The following is a 19,978-nucleotide window of genomic DNA, read 5'->3' on the forward strand; positions in this document are numbered from 1 at the left end:
CTATGTTGCACCGAAATTTGACTTTTCCTCAGTGTTGTTAAAGGAAGTCTAAAATATAATGATATTGCAGCTGGAATCATGACAGCCATCTGTGGCATCCTTGTTTAGTAAATCTTTAGAAATACTGATAAGCGCAAAGCTTTGTCTCATCTGTATGTATGTCTCCCTCAACAGGTTCATTCCCCCTTGAAGAAGGACAGAAGGAGGCAGCTTCCCGGCAGATGACCCTCGACCCCGTGTGGCTGTGTATTATCCAGTCGTTTGCTTTCGCCTCCGGCTTCATGTGGTACAGCGTTCTTCAGTACCTCTACTGCTGTTTATTTTGAGCGCGCTGACGAGAGGCGACAGTCGTTATCGGACCACTGGAGAAGCCTCGGGATCAGTTGGTGTGTGGCCTAGCGTCATACTTGCCCCCTACGATGGATGAATGTACATTTAAAACAGTGGAGAGACGGGAAACAAAAAAACAAGTACACAAACACACAGATTACAAAAACTCAGACAAGATGAAACTGGTCGCAGGCATAGCTAACTCGCACACAGCCCTAACTCCACACACTCGCTCCAACGGCCTAGCAGAATAATGTCTCACACTCGTCACGACTCACATTTTGATGTTTACACGTCCTCATACACGTAGACGCTCACACGTACATAACTTTTTATTCGAAGTTAACGAAAATGAGGCTCAGGACTCCTCCAGAAGATGCTCTGGACTGGACTCCCTCTCTCTTCCCCTCCTAGGCTTTAGCCATAGTAGTTTTACAGAGTATAAAGTATGTATGGACGTGTGTGTGTGTGTGAGTGAATATATGTGACTAGAAGCATAATGTCTGCCCTTATTCTTCTTTCTGGCGAGAGTTGATGAAGCCCACTGGACCTCTTCTTTCAGCCCGCTGACGAGCCAGCTGGCCACACCTTCCAGAGCGAGCGGCTGTATGAACGCTGAGGCTGTGCAGCCGGCCACTCTTCTGGCCTTCATTGCACTAAGGATCCATACTGCCCTAACTGCTCCCGGTCCCAGGAAATACTCCTGGGTGGTAGCTGTCAATGTTTTAATTTCTTTTGTTTTCATCCTCTTGACCTGCATATCTCCACAACAACAGCCATTGTATTTGTTGTTGGTGTCTATTTTTGTTGTTGTTGTTTGTTTTTGTTTCCTGTTTCTGCCTGCCTGTCTGTCGAGGCAGTACTCTGAGCTCACTGAGAAAGGGGGATCATGTTTACACTGGCAGCCCTGCTGAAAGCCTAAAGGGAGTGGTGGCTATGATGTGGCGCTTGATTAACAATTGTTTCTGTGTCAGACGTTGCAGGAAGTAGGAGGAGGCGGTGTTGTAGTGCTACTTAAAAAAGAAAGAAAGAAAGAAAAAACTGTGGCGGCAACACAGGGCAAGAATTGCAGTTTTATCAGTTGAAAGGTTATTCCCTCTTTGTGGATTCCTCTTTTTACCCTCTGCTTTCCACATGCACATGCACATCTTTGTAATTCTATTCTTGTGAGGACGCTCATTGATATTATACCCAGCCTCTCAGCCACACTTCAACAGTTACAACTAAACGCCCAACCCGAATGCTGAGCCTAACCCAAAGCTAACCCTTAAAACCGAGTCTCAGACAGCCCTGTGAAGGTGTGTCCCAGTGTTCTCTCTTTCCAAAAATGTCCTCACTCAATTCAGTTCTCACAAAGATAGATTTACAAGTACACACACACACACACACACTCACAATCAGATACACACGTGCACACAGAGTCATGTGCAGCTTCACACAGCAGAGTGGACATTCGTCTCAAAGGGTCATCTCAGCGAAACAGACTGAGAAGGCAGAGACTCTTATTCCCCCACTGGACTACTTAGTTTTACAAATATTTAAGCCATATGCTTAGTGTCGTCAGGGTGGGTAAAAGACGTGGAAAAAAATATGACTTTTATAGAAAGGTACCCTGCTGTTCAGCATTCTAAAAATAGAGATTTTGGCTTACGGAACTATAGGTGTCATTACTGTAAATTTACAGCATAACCTGCCTAAGTGAGTGTGTGTGGTTGTCTCTCCCGTTCTTCTCCATTTTTGATATATATGATTCATGTCGTGTTGCTCTGTGACGTCAGAGTGTGGCGGCAATTTCAAATTTGATTTCATTTTAAATTACATGAACTGTCGTCCTCATGTCATGGTATGTTTAAATCTTGTACATAACAAAGCTGAGGAAGAGTTTTGATTGTTGGAAATGACTGCAGCTTTTCTCTCTTTTGGTCCGTGATAAGAAGATGAAGATTTTAGTTTAAAATATCATGAATGTTTTTTGTTTGTTTGTTTGTTTTTTTTGTTTTTTTTTTAATGAAAGCAAAGATTTTCCCTTCACTTTTCAGTGTTACCATGTATTTTTATTTTATTTTATTTTGAATTGTTGTGTGCTTCAAGTTATTAGAGCCACTATTCGTCTGTGTGCTTGCTGGCAAACGGTTTGCACAGCAACATGCGGGCACAGTTTCATTTCACGTGATCAGGATTTAGTGGAAAACCTCAACTATCAGGCCCTACCTGATGTCCTGGTAGACCACAATCTCAATTTATGCTGTTTTCTCACAGCATGTGTTTGTTAAACTGCTAGTTTCATGGTGTCGAGCTCAAACCCATGAGGAGGAAGGGATCTCTCTTCACTTCGAGGGAAATTCTGTCAGGGCCCGGCAATGACGCAGCTGTTCTCTCTTGAACAAACTTGTGTTGTGGCTCTGAGGTCAATTATATGTAATTTTCTTAGACAGCTTTAATTAGGATAATTATAGAGGGGCGGCTATTATCGTCACAAACAAATGCATAAAAGGTGCATTTTATTAGTATACTGCCCTCCCTGTGTGCCACCCTGGGTAGAAAATTTGTGAAATGCAAAAAAAAAAAAAAATAATAAAAGTGCTACCTGACTGGGTAGGTTAACATTTTAAATCAGGCTGTAAGTGTGATTCATCCAGCGGCCCTTTCAGATTCCCCTCCATCATGAGAGTGACTTAAAGGCCCCCCCACCCCCACCCACACACCCACCTTTTCTTTTTTTTTAATTTTCTGACTATGTTTCCAAAGAAGGCAGGGGAATAATGTTTTCCTAGATGTGGTTTTAGGAAATAAACACAATAGGGATTTAAACAAATTATACTAGAACTGTCTGTAATTTTCCATTTTGTACTTCTCCTTTAATTCCTAGCTACACAACCATTTTACAACACAAAAGACTTGTGCTGGAATAAAACATCATAAAGATCCTAGCAGTGTAACGCTTGTCTTGTATGTTCTTTTAATGGACCATAAATCGTGTCGTGTCACTGTAAATGATCACACATTTAAAGACATTTATGTAACTCAGAAATGAATCTTTAAGGATTGGGTGTTATGCTTATTGGCTTCATATCTAATATGAAGCTTCAGCCAGCAGCCATTTAGCATAAAGACTGCAAGCAGCCAAATGCTGACGGAGCTGAAAAATAAAATTAGTTTGCGAAAGATTAGTAAAATAATTTAATTTTAAAGCTGTTTTTTTACACTCCATTTTAATTATTAAATAATGTTTTTCAATTTTGTTTTTTACTTGTTTGATAACAATTTGTCAGTATCGGGTCTCCATATTTAAAAACATCTTGAAGCTCCGGTGTTGTACGAGAGATAATGGATGTAAGGATATAAAGTGTGCATTGAGCTTTAGAGATGTTGATAATCAGTGGTGGAATGTAATGAAGTACATTTACTCAGGTACTGTAAGTACTATGAAACTGAGGTACTTGAGTCTTCTCATGCCGCTTTCTACTCTCCACTACATTTCAGAGGAAGATGTTGTACTTTTTACTCCACTGCATTTGTCTGACTGTTTCAGTTACAAATTAAAGTTTTTGCATACAAAAACATGAGGTGATTTTAAAATGTTTAGTTATGAATTAAACTAGCCTGCAGTATATGTAAGTACAGCTGAAATGACTGATCAGTACAGATTATTTCAGTAATTCTAATTTATTTTAAATAGTTTTGAAGAATGCACTGTTGGTTGGATAAAACGTGGAAGACGCGTCTTTGGCTGTGGGTAATTCTGACAACATTTCTCACTATTCTGAGGTTTTACAAATTAAAATTGACATAATAAAGAGAATTAAATGGTTACTAGATGAACTGCTTAATTTCCAATATTTTTAAATTACACTCCCCTGGCAGGTGTGTAACTTTTAATGTTCACGCTTACGTTTCACTGTACTTTTGTCTGAAAACAGTTTCCACATAACCAGAGCCCGTGTTTGCTCAGGTCTGTACTTGTCGTTTGACTGTGGCGTCATTCGCTGGTTTGTGTAACAGAGCTCTGATTTCAGCAGAGAACTCGGCACTAGACTACAGAGACTTCCTCCACAGGGTCATCGGTAAAAAGTCAGTCTAATTTTCTTGGGATTGTTGTTGAAATAGAAAGTGAAGTGTACATACAGCAAAACTGTAAGAAAATACTTTAAGGTTTTGGGGAATATGGGTTAGATTCATACCACTAAAAATGAAGCTTCACATTATCCTTTTATCCTATGACAAATAGGACAATAATTGAAAGTATGAACCTTTGACCATTTAATTCTAATCAGTTCATCCACAAGTTCCAAGGGGACTTTTGTGGTAAATTTGAAGAACCTCCCTCAAGGCTTCCAGGATCCCTGTTGGATTTAACTTATTTGTTCTGATTAATGAATATAATGTATATAATGTGTCATCAGTAAGCCTTCAGTGAGGCGTTGGTTGGCAGATTTTCTTTTTTTTAACCTTTACACAGAAGCAGGCAAGCTGTTTCCTCTTTTCCTCTTTGCAGTCTGTATGCTAAGCTAAACTAACTGGCTGCCTGCTATCCTACACACATGAAAATGCCATTGATCTTCTCATCTAGCTCATGGCAAGAAAGCGAGTAAGTGTACGTCTCAAGATGGCAGACCATTTCTACAAGGACAGCACAGGAGAACTTAATTTAGTTGAGGTTCCTGCAGTGCTTTTACCCTCTTACTGGACTGATCACTCACTGACTTGAAGTTTGAGAGACGATTAAGTGACATTATACCCATCAACAGATATTGTTCAGCTGCTAGAAAAGAAAATGTCACCTCTCTTGGTTTGCCAGTCTGGTTTAAACTTGTGACATTTATAAATGCCACAAGTTTAAGTAAATAGAAATAGATAAATAGAAACTATGTGCCAGTGTGGCATGCCATCAGCTACGTTTCCATGACAGCTGGAGTGATATATAGTGGGTCAGGTCTACAGGAAAGCCACATGCTTCAGGCAGCCAATGGGAACCGAGGGTGAAAACAGCGGGAAGTGAGCTGGAAAATGGGATTAAATATGCACGAAGCTTCACCGGCATACCAAAGGGCTAACAGTCAGGAGTCAGGTTAGCTGTTGCTCAGTGTGGTGTCAGATGGAGGAGCAGTGCCACCCTGCATGGAGAATCCTACTCCTCAACGCAGCTCAAAATCTCTTCCCAAGGTCAACCACACTACACACATAAATTAGTCTCCAGAGGAACTTCTGTGTCCTCTGCAGAAGCACCAGCGTTCCGCCTCGGACACCTGCAATGAAATATTTCACGAGTGCTGCTCCTCAAGGTCCTCAATGTCACGCTTCGATGCCCGTTCCCTCATGAATGACGCGGTGGCGGCAACCTCCCTTGAGTCAGCAAGCACTAAAACACCCAGCTGTGGAGAGGAGGGCCAGGCTTGAATGTCACTGCAGCAGCCACGGGCATCTCAGAGGCTCCCCTGCACCTCCTGCTGTCACAGGAGAACATGATGGCTGTGACAGCTGGTCAGACCCTCAGCGCTGTTAGGATGTTTCTCATGCAAATAGCAGAGTCAACACATCCTGTATTATTTATTGTAGGTGTCTTAAGGGTTAGTGAGCTGTAGCGGGACAGGGGTGGAAAAGGGGACTGAGTGTACAGTACCCTCATATGAGGAGGACCCACAAAGGTACCAGGATGAATAGCTGTGGATTTTGGGAGGGGCCCATAGAGGATACCTGTGTACAGAGTCTACAATTTTGTGCTACACTCCTGCAAATGGAGTCCGTTACCATCAGACAAATGCTGTGTTTCGTTTGTACTCATAAGTCATAACTCTGGACTCTGAGTGACATCACATCTGTTAAAAACCAAGTTGGATGCCTTCTATTTGCCACAAGACAGCTTGTTTGTAATGTTATTCGGCCATTGTTGTTATGGCAACATCATCGGTTACAGGCAACACCAACACATTACACGGTATTTTACACCTAGCGACACCATAGCTATATGGTGTTGTGAAAACAGTGTTGTGTATACAGCCTACTAAATTGGACACAAAAAGGACAAAAGCACTAAAAACATGAAAAACCACAACTTTTATTTAAGGTTGATGCTCTGGGCAGCCATCTTGGTTTGTGAACTCGGTGTCTTCTGAGGTCAACCGCGTTGACAAGTAGGAATTCTGACCTCAGGTGGTGTTTGATTTGCCACTTCCGGCTTCAGAAGTTGGAGAACAACTGGGAAAAAGGAGCGCACCCAAAAGCCAGACAAGCTATTTCCGGTTTCTGTGCTAAGCTAAGCTAGCCGGCTGCTTGCTTATGGTTCGTAATAACCACATAAATAAGAGACTTGTGTCAATGTTCTCATCTAACTTTCAGCAAGAAAAAAGCAAACTGTATTTCCCAAATTATCTATCCTATCAGCTTTTTATTCGTCATGATACAACAATCTGTGGGTTTGAAATGTCGCGGTAAGCATCCCGATGATTGTGAATAAAAAAATTACGTCCCTTTACGTGCGTTACCTTAAGGGGACTGAAACTACGCCCAAATAAAAGAGGGGGGGGTCAACTAGAGGTGACATGAGCACCATAAGCATCCCGTAAACGGCCCCACTCGGCACCACAGTCCTCCCAGCAGAGGTGAGGAGGACACTGTGGGATGTTGCCGTGTGTCCTCCCAGTCGCTCTCTCTCAACTCCTGGCCTTTAACAGCGACGGCTGACGTCAGAGCAGCCTCGAGCACCCGGCTGTCTCTGTTGTATTTTAGCTGTCAGTTTTCCGCTTTGTCCCCCCACAGCACACACACACACACACACACACACACACACACACACTCTGAGTGCTCCTGGCTGATGTCCAAACTCCTCCAGCTCTTTGTAGAAGTGACCTTTCGCAGAGGCAGGCTGACAGAGCCGGCTCGGGTGCTCACTCTCTCGGCGGTGTGAGCGGTGTCAGTGTGCGGTGCTGGCAGCAGAGACGGCGGAAGGGATCGTCATTAGAACAGCACCGTGACTGCGGCTGCCCCCGCAAGAGGGACGTCACTACGTCAGGCAGGGATCACGCATCAAAACATTATTCTTGTAATGGGAAAATTAATGTTTTAGCTGTCACTGCTTCAGCCGTGCTTTGATGGTGATTTCTGCTTAATTCTTCTTAAGTTTGTGACTAAAGTGAGAAAATATGTGTTTTGAATTTTATTTTCAGTTTACAGTGATAAACAAAGCAGGACATCCTATTTTAGGAGCTGAATTCAACAGTGCCATTTGGCATAGATGGCTCAAATATTTAATTAATTACCAATGTTTAAGGGGGGATTTATTTTTTTAGTTGACTAATGGATTAATGAATTAGTTGTTTTAGCTCTGGTCGTGGGCTTACTTTGTTTCAAATTAATATGAAATGTTTTAACAGAACATACCAGCAACAATAATATTTATTTGAATCATGGAAAAGAAATTCATTGAGAGCTGACTGCTGACATAATGATGACAAATGTGTCTGATATGCGTATGCTCAAATGTTAACTGGTCCTTGGATATTTTCGGTGAACTATTCTTCCCTTTGCTTGATTAATTTTCAAGACTACTTTTACTCCACCTTGAAAAATACTGAGGCCACAGTGCTTCAGCTGGAACAAAATGTTGTCCACCTCCAGACATAACTCAGTTACCTGGAGGGCTCTCCATTTTTCTCTCTATTTTCTTTCTATTTAAAAAGAACTTAAATAAAAAAATCTGCAATAACATCAGTGTGCCCAGAACGATAAAACTGCTTCAAATCTTAACATAACTTACAAACATTGTGTAAAAAAAATTAACAGTAGCCTAAACGAATAAATCTCAATATATTTGTACATACTACAAAAGTAGTGAATGGGCAATAACGAATTACATTTCTTATTTCTACAGAATAAAACAAACTTATATATAAAAATGTATCTACATAATTGAATTGTACTGACTCTGCTTATACCGTATAGCCGTATACATAACACGGTTCTTAGGGCGACCCACAGCGTGGCTTCGACTGGACTGTACGGTTTTTAGCGCCACCCTGTGGAGAGTTAAATACATATCCTCTACCCGCTCAACTCTCGCGGTTTTCGGGCTCTTAGCAACCTCACAATTTGTTTCTTCTCATTGACCAATCAGAAGACACCTTGCGGGGTGGAGCAGGCCAATCACGATCGAAGATTTGGGCACCAATTTAAACCGAGAGCAATCGCTTCCTGTTTTCTTCACTGTACACACGAGTGAGCAAGCGACAAAACCAAAAGCAAAACATTTGGTTTATTTAAACATCCATTTTTGGAAAAAAGGGATCATCGGCACGAGTGTAAAGCTTATTCGGAAGTCGTTGGCTTCAGCTCATGTTGAACTACCGCCGAGTGTATCGTAACATCAACTGGTTTGTTTAGCTAACCTAACGTTAAGTCAGGTAACTTAGCGTTAGATTCGTTTGAAAGAGGTCACGTTAAGATGCCGTCCCGTGTGGAGGATTATGAGGTGTTGTATACCATAGGCTCAGGATCCTATGGAAGATGCCAGAAAGTAAGACGGAAATTTGATGGAAAAGTGAGTAACGTTAACGTTTACACGCTTTTTTTCCCTAACCGCACAAACCAACTGCCCACCCACAGATAACATTAACCTGCCCGGAGGTCTTTGTTGCACCCCCAAGAGCGTTTGTTAAACCGGGTGAAATGTTGTCCTAGTTAGTTTCAGTTGATGGTGTGGTGTGGATTGCTGTCTTTTGGTAATCAGAGGCACTTAAGCAGGTTGATGTTTTTAGCACAAACCGTCGTGCAACAACTACCGAACAATAACAAGAATGGATGTGGATGAAAATGGTTCGGTTTTAAAGCCAGTATTTTAGGGGCCAGTTTATTGAATGGTCACATAAACGAATGGCACGGTCGCGTGTTTGTAAAAATGAACATCTGAGCTTAAAAACTACAAATTATCAGACGGGTCTTGTGTGATTATGGGCAGGTAAAGCACGGGTGCAGTTAGTTAGCTGATTAATCACAGTATAGCGTCTTTTTTATTTATTTATTTTTTTTATTTTTACAGTTGAAATTGTGAGTCAGTCATTAGAGGATCGACGCTAATTAGCAAATATTTTTCATGAACTTGTAGCCATAAAACACACCATTGCTCACTGCTTCTCTTTGACTGATATCAGTAGCTTATGTTGACTGGTATTAGCCATTGTTTATGTAACTGACCAGACTTTACAACACTTCTTGTGCTACTCCTACACCACATTTTATTATTTAGTGTGATGTTGTAATTGCCATTTTTTGCCACGGCTTGTGATGGATTCTGATTTTTAAGCTCGGCACGGTTTACTTAAGTCACTTTTGTTTTGTAGATCCTCGTGTGGAAGGAGCTTGACTATGGCACCATGGGAGAAAGTGAAAAGCAGATGCTGGTGTCTGAGGTAAACCTTCTGAGGGAGCTCAAGCACCCGAACATAGTGCGGTACTACGACCGCATCATAGACCGGACAAATACCACCCTGTACATTGTCATGGAATACTGCGAGGGTGGCGACCTGTCCAGCCTCATCGGCCGATGCATCAAGGATAGGTGACTGCATGATGAGAGTGTTGAAATTCATGCAGATTTATGAATTATGTGTCCTCTGTCCTCCTGACGGTATCTGGAGATTTAAGAGTGTGTGTTTTATCATTTCAGGCGTTATTTGGAGGAGCAGTTCATACTGCGAGTCATGGCACAGCTCACGTTAGCCCTGAAGGAGTGCCACAGACGCAGAGACGGCAGGGCTACGGTTCTTCATCGAGACCTGAAGCCAGCGAACATCTTCCTCGACATCAGACAGAACGTGAAGCTCGGAGACTTTGGCCTAGCGAGGATCCTAAACCATGACACCAGTTTTGCGAAGACATTTGTCGGGACGCCTTACTACATGTCTCCAGTGAGTTGTTACATCCTGCTGTGTCTGAGATTTTTCTTATCAAACTTCCTTTTTTTTAGGGAACATTTGGAACATTCAACCTGACCTCTTGACCCTTGTGGTTGCAAATTAGTTGTTGCCGAGTTCGCCACATTTGCAACCATGTGTTAATATCTTTTTTCTTTTTTTCAGGAACAAATAAACCGGATGTCCTACAACGAGAAGTCAGATATTTGGTCACTGGGATGTTTGCTGTATGAGCTCTGTGCATTATCGTAAGTGTTTTAACTCCTCTGTCCCCAGCACTTGGGTTGTTGACTGTGAATCTGACCATTTTGCCTGAATTTCTGCTGTTTAGTCCTCCGTTTACTGCTTACAACCAAAAAGAGCTGGCAGAGAAGATCAGAGAGGGGAAGTACAGAAGAATCCCATTCCGATACTCTGAGGAACTGAACACCTTGCTCAGCAAAATGCTCAACTTGAAGGTTGGACCTTAATGTTAACAATTCAGTGATTTTGTTAAGTTAAGCCCCTGATGTGTGTAGGATACAGTAGTCTGTGTTTCTCTGTTGATAGGACTATCTGAGGCCCTCTGTGGAGTCTATTCTCCAGAGCAGCCTTTTGGCTGAGGCTGTCGCTGAGGAACAGAGGAAAGCAGAGGTACGACAGAGGAGGTCGGCGGACTCTGACTGTCCCCCTCAAAAGCCAGCTGAAGTGACACCTGCCTCTGCAGCCGAGCTCAAATTCAGGGAACAGGCGCTGCGGGACAGAGAAAAGGCTCTGAAAGAACGTGAGGAGAGGCTGGAACGTAAGGCTCTTGTTTCTACTCCCGTCTCTCCCCCCTACAGACCCGCCTCTGGTCTGGGCATGGGACAGCTTTCCCCTGAGCGATTGATAGCTGTGAATTCTTAATGCATTGCTTTCTTTTGTGAAAACATTTTGCGTATCATCCTTAAGGTGTAAATTGTATTGCACTGATATCTTCCTGAAGTGGTGGATCTGTAAGTTGTTTAGATTTTTAAAACTATCTTCTTACACTGAGATCTAAAAATAAGTTTGCTGCCAGTGAACTTGTTTAACAGGAACAGATTTGTTGTGTTTCATTCAAGTGTTGCAGCTGAATGTTTCAGTTCTTCCACATCAGCAGCACCAGGCTGACAGTGAATCTAGATTACATAAGTATGCATCTCAAGTACGTGGGGGGAAAAAAGTGTTAGAAAAAGAAGGTCTTTTCATTGCCATTTTTCATTGTCTTTTCATTGCAGAAAGGGAGCAGGAGCTTTGTGTTCGTGAGCGACTGTCAAACGAGAAGCTTGCGAGGTAAAACTTTTTAGAAGGCCAGACATGAAACAGTTCGTGCTCCTTCTGCAGTGTCATCCTTTCAGTTTCACCGACTGACTACTGCAAACTCCTTATCCTGTTCTTATGTTTCAGAGCGGAGAGTTTACTGGTGAATTACAACCGTCTACAGCAGCAGAGGAACTTGGCACCGTTCCGTGGCAAAGACATAGGTATTGGACGAAGACCTCTGGACTTGCTGATGCCAGACAAGAACTGAGCAATGTTTTTATGGGTTTATGTTTCTGTCTGGAATGTGGATGACTAAAATCAAGTTTATTACTTTTTAAATGATGTAAATACAGTTTTTATACACCAATAAAGAACCAAATTAAGCCTGCATTTCTGTTAAAAAAAATAACAATAATTACATATTTCACATGTAATAATCTGAAAACTAGCTGTCATGTTGGATTACAAAGACTCCAAGTGCCTGATGATATAAAGTTTAATCGGACTGTTATTAATCACTGACTCCTCGCTGTTTGGTCATAGATGAGGAGAACCTCTCCCCCGGCAAGAAGAAGGTCCACTTTGCAGGTGAGAGCAAAGAGAACCGGCATCACAGCGGTCGTCAGAGCGTGACGTCCCAGGAGCTGATCTTGAGGAGGCTACAGATGGCCAATCTGCGTGCTCAAGCGCTGAATGAAGTGGAGAAAACCTGTCAGTTCAAGAGCAAGCAGATACTTGGCATCCGCTGACCATATAAATGTCACTGTCTGACTTGTGGCTGAATGTTAAAAGCCTGTGAAGTCATAATAACTGGATGTAAATATAAATCAGTAGCTGTTACAGTAGCAAAGCTAAATTATTCAGTATAGTGTCATGTGTATGACATTGCAAGATTTGTAGTGTCCGAATTTTTATATTGATGTGTAGTTGGTTTCATAGAGTACTGTGTATTCTTCTTCAAGTGAATTTTCTCTCGGAAATGATGGAAATACACGATGGGGCAGATTCTTTGAATATGACTTGCATCTATGATAATACAACAAGATGTATAAGCTTGTGTGGTTTGTGGACAGCAGTGATAGCAATGTGCATTAAAAAAAACTGAACTGCGATGGCAGTTAACATTGAAACTATGCAGAAGAAGAAGAAGAAGAACATTTGTGTGTTGAATTTATTACAAATTGTCATAATAAATTTGAGATTAAAAAAAAAAAAGAAACATCCTGAAGGAATTTTTGTGCTGTAGCGCTTTCAACAACACGGATAACCCCCACAAGGGGTCATCATTTTCCCATTCAGCTCCTGAGTGAATCTTCTGCCGCTGATTAAAGACAACACAGCAGCGAGCCTTCACACCTGAAAAGTGTTTTGTTCTTGATTAAGAGCAGTTTACACGGTATAATTAGGAAAGGAAGTTGTATGATGGCTTTGTTCAACAATAGGCCTACAGGACACCGTTGATTATAAAAACAAAAACGATTAGATACGTTTCCAACAAATTAAAGATAGATAGATTAGTTAAATTACTTACAAAATCCCTATTTAGCAGATGTAATTGTTTGGATTAATTCCATAAAAAAAACAATTGAATATCTTATTTTAACACATACAAAACTGAATCACAGACAAACCAATAAATGATAGACATTTCAATTAGGATATACCGAGACACTTTTAAGACCTTTGTTATATGAAATATACAATGTAAATACCATTAAGGTCAGTTTTTCCCTGTCTACATAAATACTCATCGATTAAAGAAGTCATCGCGAGATTACGGTTGCCATTAGCGTGTGTAGCAACGGCTGTTGTCTGGCTTGTTTGCTCCGCCTACTTGCGAGGTCGCAAAAGATGGCCAATCAAATACCACTTTGTAGCCCCTCTACCAATAGGAATTATCCGAGGCGTGTCCTTGCTGTGCTGTGTTCCGTGTGGAAAGTTTACCGGCTCGGGTGCAAAGTTTCAACCGTCTGCAAATCGGAGCTTCGTTAAACGTATCTGTGATGTGCTTGCGACGGACACGGTTGTACTTATACGTTAACTAGAATCGTATTCTGGATTAATTTCACCTGTGGTTGTTATCATATTTAGCCGAGGGATGCTGCCGTCGCTGGATAACAACAGAGAATAAAGACGGCGTTAGCGATGATTGTATTGTCTCAGGGAGCCAGCTAGCTAAACGTAAGTCATTAGCTTGGAGTTCTGTTGAACCGGGGGGGAGCTAAGTTAGCCGATGTCCTACTGAGCTCGTCAGAACACACAGTGAAACGTTATTCAACGTTATCTCGAAACTTGACTCGACGAAGTACTGTAAGAAAGGGAAAATGGCTTGCGAGCCAAACCGTGTCCGGCTGCTATGTATGCTCTCATTGACTTTTGGGTTTTTCATTGTGGAAGTGGTGGTCAGCCGGATAACCGCATCTCTATCAATGCTGTCGGACTCCTTTCATATGCTGTCGGACGTCATTGCGCTGGTGGTGGCTCTGGTCGCTGTGCGATTCGCCGAGAAAACCCATGCGACCAACAAAAACACCTTCGGGTGGATTCGGGCGGAGGTGATGGGGGCTCTGGTCAACGCCGTCTTCCTTACGGCACTGTGCTTCACCATCGTCCTGGAGGCTATTGAGCGATTTACCGAGCCCCACGAGATCGAGAGCCCCCTGATTGTTGCCGGGGTCGGTGCCGCGGGGCTCCTGATCAACCTGCTTGGACTCTGCTTGTTCCACGGTCACGCTGGTGTAGGCCACGGACACTCTCATGGAGGTCACTCTCATGGAAATAAGAACAAGAGGGGTAAAACGGGCAAGTCCCAGAAAGCTGGGAACGGGTCTTCAGGAGAGGAGACCAACAACTTGGTGGGGAATCACAACAGTCCCGGTGAAGTGAGACAGAAAAATGGTAAGTGTGGAAAACTGGAGCATTTTCTCTGTGCTGTAACTACTGACCTGTTTGCTTTCTGTGTGTTAAAATACATATTTATGTTTAAAAGGGCACATCAAGCCAGTATTAAGTGTCAAAACTACAGATCCAACCTCATAGTGCCCCACATTAAGTCTGACAACATGTACTATGCCATGTCTCCACCGTGAGCAGTCCAGATTGCATAAGAGTACTTGCGTGTATCTTAAATGTACGACGGTGACACACAGCCTAAAGTGACTAAACCCTTATTGTGTGTTTCATCACAGCGTGTGTGGACATCCTGTATTTGTCGGTGGGTTATTGTGTTCTTTGAAACGTTGTCATTTTCAGTGACTTAAACAGGTAAAACCTTGAGTTTCGCACTTTGTAAGACTGACCGCAATCTGTTGGCTTATCAATAGAGGTATGTAGAAACTCGTCTCAAGAAATACTGTTTTTGACAAGTTCGGACTTGTAACAGTCTTCCATTTATCAAAATTTCTGAAGGTGATGTATCATACAAGTGGATTCGTACAGTGGTGATAACCTGATGGTAACAGAGCCAAGATATTGCTCTGTTGCCATCTCGGTTACTGTATACATGGATACAGAGCATCCTTTTGCCTGTGTCGTGGTCAGATAAGAGTTTCGTGTCTGCTGTTGACAATAAAACAACAGACAACCCCCCCTCCTTCTTCTTCTCCTTCTTTTTCTTCTTCCTCCTCCCTTCTAATCCACAGAAGGGCTAAACCCATACATCAGACCATGTCCCCCCTACACTGTGTTAGGCCCCCGTCAGTTTCAATAAATGGAGGCTCTATTCCCCCCCCACCCCCGTCTTGGTGCTGATTGCTATTACTGGGTTATACATCAGTGTAACCGTGGAGTCGACAGCCCCAGCCACACCATTAGCCGCTGATGAATGACCCAGCGGCATCCTGGGGTGGAAGCAAGCAGCCATTGCTCAGGTGCCATTCCCTCAGCGTTGTGTACGGTTCCTGCAGCTGGTAATTGAATTTGCTCCACGTGAATTAGTGCTGAGCGTTTTGGAGCATTTAGGATCTCACACGCTGAGAGTTTTGTTTCATGTAATTCAGCATGGATGTCGTGTAGGTTTCTCTTGTTTGTAGCCCCGAGCAGTTGCAGCACAGACCCAGTCAGACCTGAGTGAAATTTCTCCCACTGTTAAACTTAGAACATTGCTTGCAGAACATTAGAACAATTACCAGTGACCCTTGTCACCCTTCTCTCCAGTCTCCCCAGTGAATGAAGCAGCTCCAACACTTGTCACCTGATGAAATGACAGTCTAAATTCTTGCTTTTTGTTTCAAGTTTCAGATGGCTGTGTGCTTTGACCCCAAATGATGTAACTGAACAGTGTATCAGTTGGTTATTACTGATAGCTTATAGCTTCTTATGGCAGGCTACTTTGTTACAGCCTTGTTTTTGCATTGTAATCAGATTGTTGTTGTTTTGAAGGTTTTTTCTATAATTTCTCAGAACAACATTTATATTTTATCCATATTTCCTGTGCTGTCTGTATATCTGTTTTGAATAGGTCTGCATAATATATAGTGGGCCTGTTATTGCCTCAATAATGGGACATTTATGATACTAATAAAATTATACCAATAAATAGAGCTTTTAATATGAAGCAAAATTGCTCTCACTAATAACAAGCACAGCATTTACTCACTCTGATACATTAGTTAGCTGAATGCAACTTTTTAATCAGAGAAACAAGCGCAGCATGCTGTCATTGTGTTCATGACATCAAACTGCTGCAGAGACGACTGGTATTTGCAGTACATGTTCCAGAAGGGTTCAGAGAGGAGGGGAAAAGTCTACCAGTTTTAACACTATAAGTCTATCTAGAGCTATGGTATTTTTAATCAGCCATCTTTGCTCACTACATCTTTAACTGCCTCACCCTCAGGTGTGCATAAACCACAGGTTCTGAAGTCTTTTCAATATACAAACATGTGAAATTATTGGTTATCTTAACAGTTTTGAATGTAAAATGCAAGTAATTATCAGTTATTGGTATCAGCAAAAAAAAAATTCCTGTCCCACAGCCCTAATTTTCAATGTTGCATTAGTACGTCAGAGTCAAAGTCCAACAGATTATTGCTCTGTGGCATCTCGTTCTCCTTAATAAAACTAAACTCTTTGTTTTTGTCTTCAGAAATCAGCTGTAAGGACAACACAGAGGTGCAGATGAATGGAAACACTCACTACGAAGACATGGACCATGACCACGACTCGGCGTCGCAGCTCAACATGCGCGGGGTCTTCCTGCATGTGCTGGGTGACGCTCTGGGCTCCGTCATTGTGGTGGTCAATGCTATAATATTTACCTTTGTGTGGAAGCCCTGCGGAGACGATGAGATGTGCGTGAACCCGTGTATCAGCAGCCACACCACAGTCAATCACACGGAAGCTCCTTCCATGTCAGCTATGAAGTTTGCCGGCCCCTGTTGGGTTCTCTACTTGGATCCCACTCTCTGCATCATCATGGTAGGCATACTGTTATATACCACCTACCCACTGCTCAAAGAATCGGCCCTTATCCTGCTGCAAACCGTGCCCAAGCAGATCAACATGCACCGGCTCAATGAGCGACTGCTGAGTCTGGATGGGGTCCTGGCCATCCACGAGCTGCACATCTGGCAGCTGGCCGGCAGCCGCATCATTGCCACAGCACACATAAAATGCCACGACCCCACATCTTACATGGAGGTGGCCAAGCGCATCAAGGACTTCTTCCACGACGAGGGCATTCACGCCACCACCATCCAGCCCGAGTTTGTCACTTTCAACTCGGAGTCTCGAGACTCCCTCTGTGAGCTCTCCTGTCGGACTCAGTGTGCTCCCAAGCTGTGCTGCGGCTCCACGGAGAAACAGAACACAGGCTGTGATAAGAAGGCCAGCAGTCACTGCAAGGCTGGCGCTTCCTCAGGCCTGGAGGTGATCACTGAGACCTCAGAGCAGGTTGCAACCATTCAGGTGTGTCCTCAGTCAGAGGGCGAGGTTGCTGTCACTAGAGAGGTGGAGTCATCTCTGTGAGTTGGAGGGGACAGAGAGAAGCTGAGGAGAAGCTGAAAAACCACCACAACAGGCTGAGACCATTGTCATGCCCACTTTTTGGTGGGCTTTTCTGTTTGACTCATGGTCCTGACAAGGAAATAGTTCTCTGTAGCCTTATGTTTCCCATTGTCTCCCAGTTCTGAAAAACCCTTCCTAAAACCCTCTGCATTCATGCGTTTGAGCCGTTTCTCTTCATCCCTCCTCCCTCTCTGCATCTATTTCCAGTTCCTCTCCTCCCTGCCAGCCTCTCCTCCGCCTCTCTGCCCCCCTCTTGTTGTATGTTGCCCTGGCAGTAGGCAGCAATGCATGTTGGGGTTCACTGACCTTATCTCCTCCAGGACTGGAGTGAGGCCTGCATGAGTGTTCCTCATTAGCACCGTGTTGTGATGCGACATCTCGTCCCATGGTGTTTCTGTGCCAAAGCTTCTCACTGCGGGACTGAGGGGACCTGAGAGACGTCCTGTCCTCCAAACACAACACATGCAAGTTGGAGCACACATCACATTAGGTTATTTTTGTTTAGGCCATGGACCTGTTGGCAAATAGTCTACCTTTTTTATTTCTTGCATAGGCTTTGGAGGAGATCTATTTTCTTATCCTCTGGCCCTAAATGGAAGACTATTGTATGACATACTAATTTAAGTATTTAAGTTATTAGAAATTATCTGTTTCTCTCTGTAGATGCTGTTTTCTAATTAGTTTGGATGATAGAAACATTTTTGCAATTTTTCTGTCTTGATTTTTTTTTTTTTTTGACAGACCATCTATGCTGTAGTCGTTTTTTTCCAATGTGATGTTTTTATAATGATTCTGTTTCTCACAACGTTTCTCTGGCCTTGACTCAGTTTTAATTGCAGTCATTATTTGAATACAAGAAGCCGTATCTACACCTCTCACCTTGCCTTTTAAATACAAAAAAAAACACCTGCTGTGGTAGAGCACTAAATAGAGTAGACACAGTGAAACGGAACTTTTTGCAACGGCACAGTCACATAATTAAATGTTCATTCACAAATTCGATGCCTTGCAAGCCAGAGGGTTGGGTCTGTTGAGAAGAAATGAGCATTGAATGCCATTAGTGAAACTGAAACACTATTCTCTGTATGAATCTGTACTGGAAAGCTTTCTGCTGGTGGCTGTTGATTTTAGTTAAAAACCCTTATGAATGTGTTCGGCGCCATGTCAGCAATCCGTGCCGAAGGAGTTTCTGTATCTCCAGGACGTTCCACTATGTTTGCATGACCAAACCTGGCCAGACCAGACCTGGTGTTTGACTTTAAGGAGCTCCACTAAGGACTCCACTTGCTGCTTACCGGTATCTGCTGGTATCCCCTGATATTACTCATGTACTCAACTGTGTAGGTAATGACTCATCTTTTCAGCTTTTCTGTCCTCTGCTTTGGACAGCTGAGTAGGCTGTTTTTGCTGAATTCAAGTCCATACGGTGGCCTTTGAAATTTTTCTGAATTTTCACTCATCGGCACAGATATCATTTAAAGGTGGTCCACTGATGTGTTTCAGATTTCCACTCCCAATTAAATGTGTATGCAATATAGAACTATGTGCTGGGAAATGTATTTTGAGGTGTTTTTTTCATTTGTAATGTATGGTCACTTTTATTGTGTCTTTTAAGACTTGACCTCTATGTGCAAATTGAAAACAAGTGTTTTATAATTTTAGATATAACATGTCAACTGATATGTTTTTGATATACTATATACCTACAGTACCTGTCCAATGTGTCATTGTGAAATAAATAAAATATGGCTGTTTGGTACAGTTTATGAACCCAAATTTGTCCTTTGCCTTCTTCTTAAATTTGCTTAAAGTTGCTTTTGTATTTTATTTGACTTTTCCTGGGCTACTTGGGGTCACTCAAGTCAAAAGACAAAGGAAACAAATGTATTTGTTGTGTCATAGTCTGTCCATGGTTATTTTGAGTTACAAACAGTAGCAGTAACAGGCTGGTACTGCCCATGCAAAATCATGCCTGACAAGATGACATACAAGAGCGACATGAACACCTGAATGAAGTTGGCTTAGGAATTTTTAGGATTTTGGAAATTAACAAATTTTCTGTAGATATTGTGATAATATTGTTTGCGAATTCTTTTGGCCACAGTAATCGTGTAGCACAGATCTGATACTGTGTCAGCCCAGTCTGAAAGTGACAGAGAGCCAGTAGTGATAAAATAACACTGGTGTAACTTGTCTTCGATGTTTAGTATTTAGTTAAACCTTGAATGACTTGGCAGTAATCCAAACTTTGCTCTGTTGTTGACTTCTGCCTATTACGTCCACATTAGCTGTGGAGGTGTGAAGGGAATTAAAGGGAAGGTTTAGGTTTAAAGAAGCTGGCGTTGGACAGAGTCCAGCATGCTCTTTATTACACTCAGCATCGCATTCCAGTTCCCTGTAAAAGCCCCCACTGAAGTCATGATGCATTTTTTTCCATGCGTCCATCCATTTTCTGCCACATATCCATTTTGGTG

The 19,978-nt window shown here is 42.5% G+C and overlaps 3 protein-coding genes across 6 annotated transcripts in view; all 3 read left to right on the forward strand.

Moving 5' to 3' along the window:
• The window catches only part of lpgat1 (lysophosphatidylglycerol acyltransferase 1), a 39,219-nt gene extending 35,959 nt beyond the window's left edge, over positions 1-3,260 (forward strand). For both annotated transcript variants that reach the window (XM_046374155.1, XM_046374156.1), the window contains exon 8: positions 175-3,260. In XM_046374155.1, coding sequence (XP_046230111.1) covers positions 175-326 — 152 coding nt within the window. In that variant the 3' untranslated portion in view covers positions 327-3,260. The remainder of the gene's footprint in view (positions 1-174) is intronic.
• Positions 3,261-8,477: 5,217 nt separating this feature from the next.
• nek2 (NIMA-related kinase 2) lies at positions 8,478-12,590 on the forward strand. Of its 3 annotated transcripts, XM_046374152.1 has the most exons (10): positions 8,478-8,729; positions 8,765-8,863; positions 9,663-9,880; positions 9,989-10,229; positions 10,401-10,483; positions 10,567-10,693; positions 10,785-11,016; positions 11,474-11,528; positions 11,643-11,719; positions 12,042-12,590. In XM_046374152.1, the coding sequence occupies exons 2-10, from the start codon at positions 8,768-8,770 to the stop codon at positions 12,245-12,247; spliced, it is 1,335 nt and encodes a 444-aa protein (XP_046230108.1). In that variant the 5' UTR covers positions 8,478-8,729; positions 8,765-8,767; the 3' UTR covers positions 12,248-12,590. The 3 variants fall into 3 exon arrangements, with proteins under 3 accessions (XP_046230108.1, XP_046230109.1, XP_046230110.1); XM_046374153.1 differs by lacking the exons at positions 8,478-8,729; positions 8,765-8,863 and adding an exon at positions 8,981-9,125; XM_046374154.1 differs by lacking the exons at positions 8,478-8,729; positions 8,765-8,863 and adding an exon at positions 9,353-9,489.
• An 819-nt stretch (positions 12,591-13,409) lies between these two features.
• slc30a1a (solute carrier family 30 member 1a) lies at positions 13,410-19,280 on the forward strand. The gene is made up of 2 exons (XM_046373496.1): positions 13,410-14,396; positions 16,585-19,280. The coding sequence occupies exons 1-2, from the start codon at positions 13,823-13,825 to the stop codon at positions 17,463-17,465; spliced, it is 1,455 nt and encodes a 484-aa protein (XP_046229452.1). The 5' UTR covers positions 13,410-13,822; the 3' UTR covers positions 17,466-19,280.
• The last annotated feature ends 698 nt before the right edge of the window (positions 19,281-19,978 follow it).

Source organism: Scatophagus argus, chromosome 19 (assembly GCF_020382885.2).
Source record: "Scatophagus argus isolate fScaArg1 chromosome 19, fScaArg1.pri, whole genome shotgun sequence".
Lineage (NCBI taxonomy): Eukaryota > Metazoa > Chordata > Actinopteri > Scatophagidae > Scatophagus > Scatophagus argus.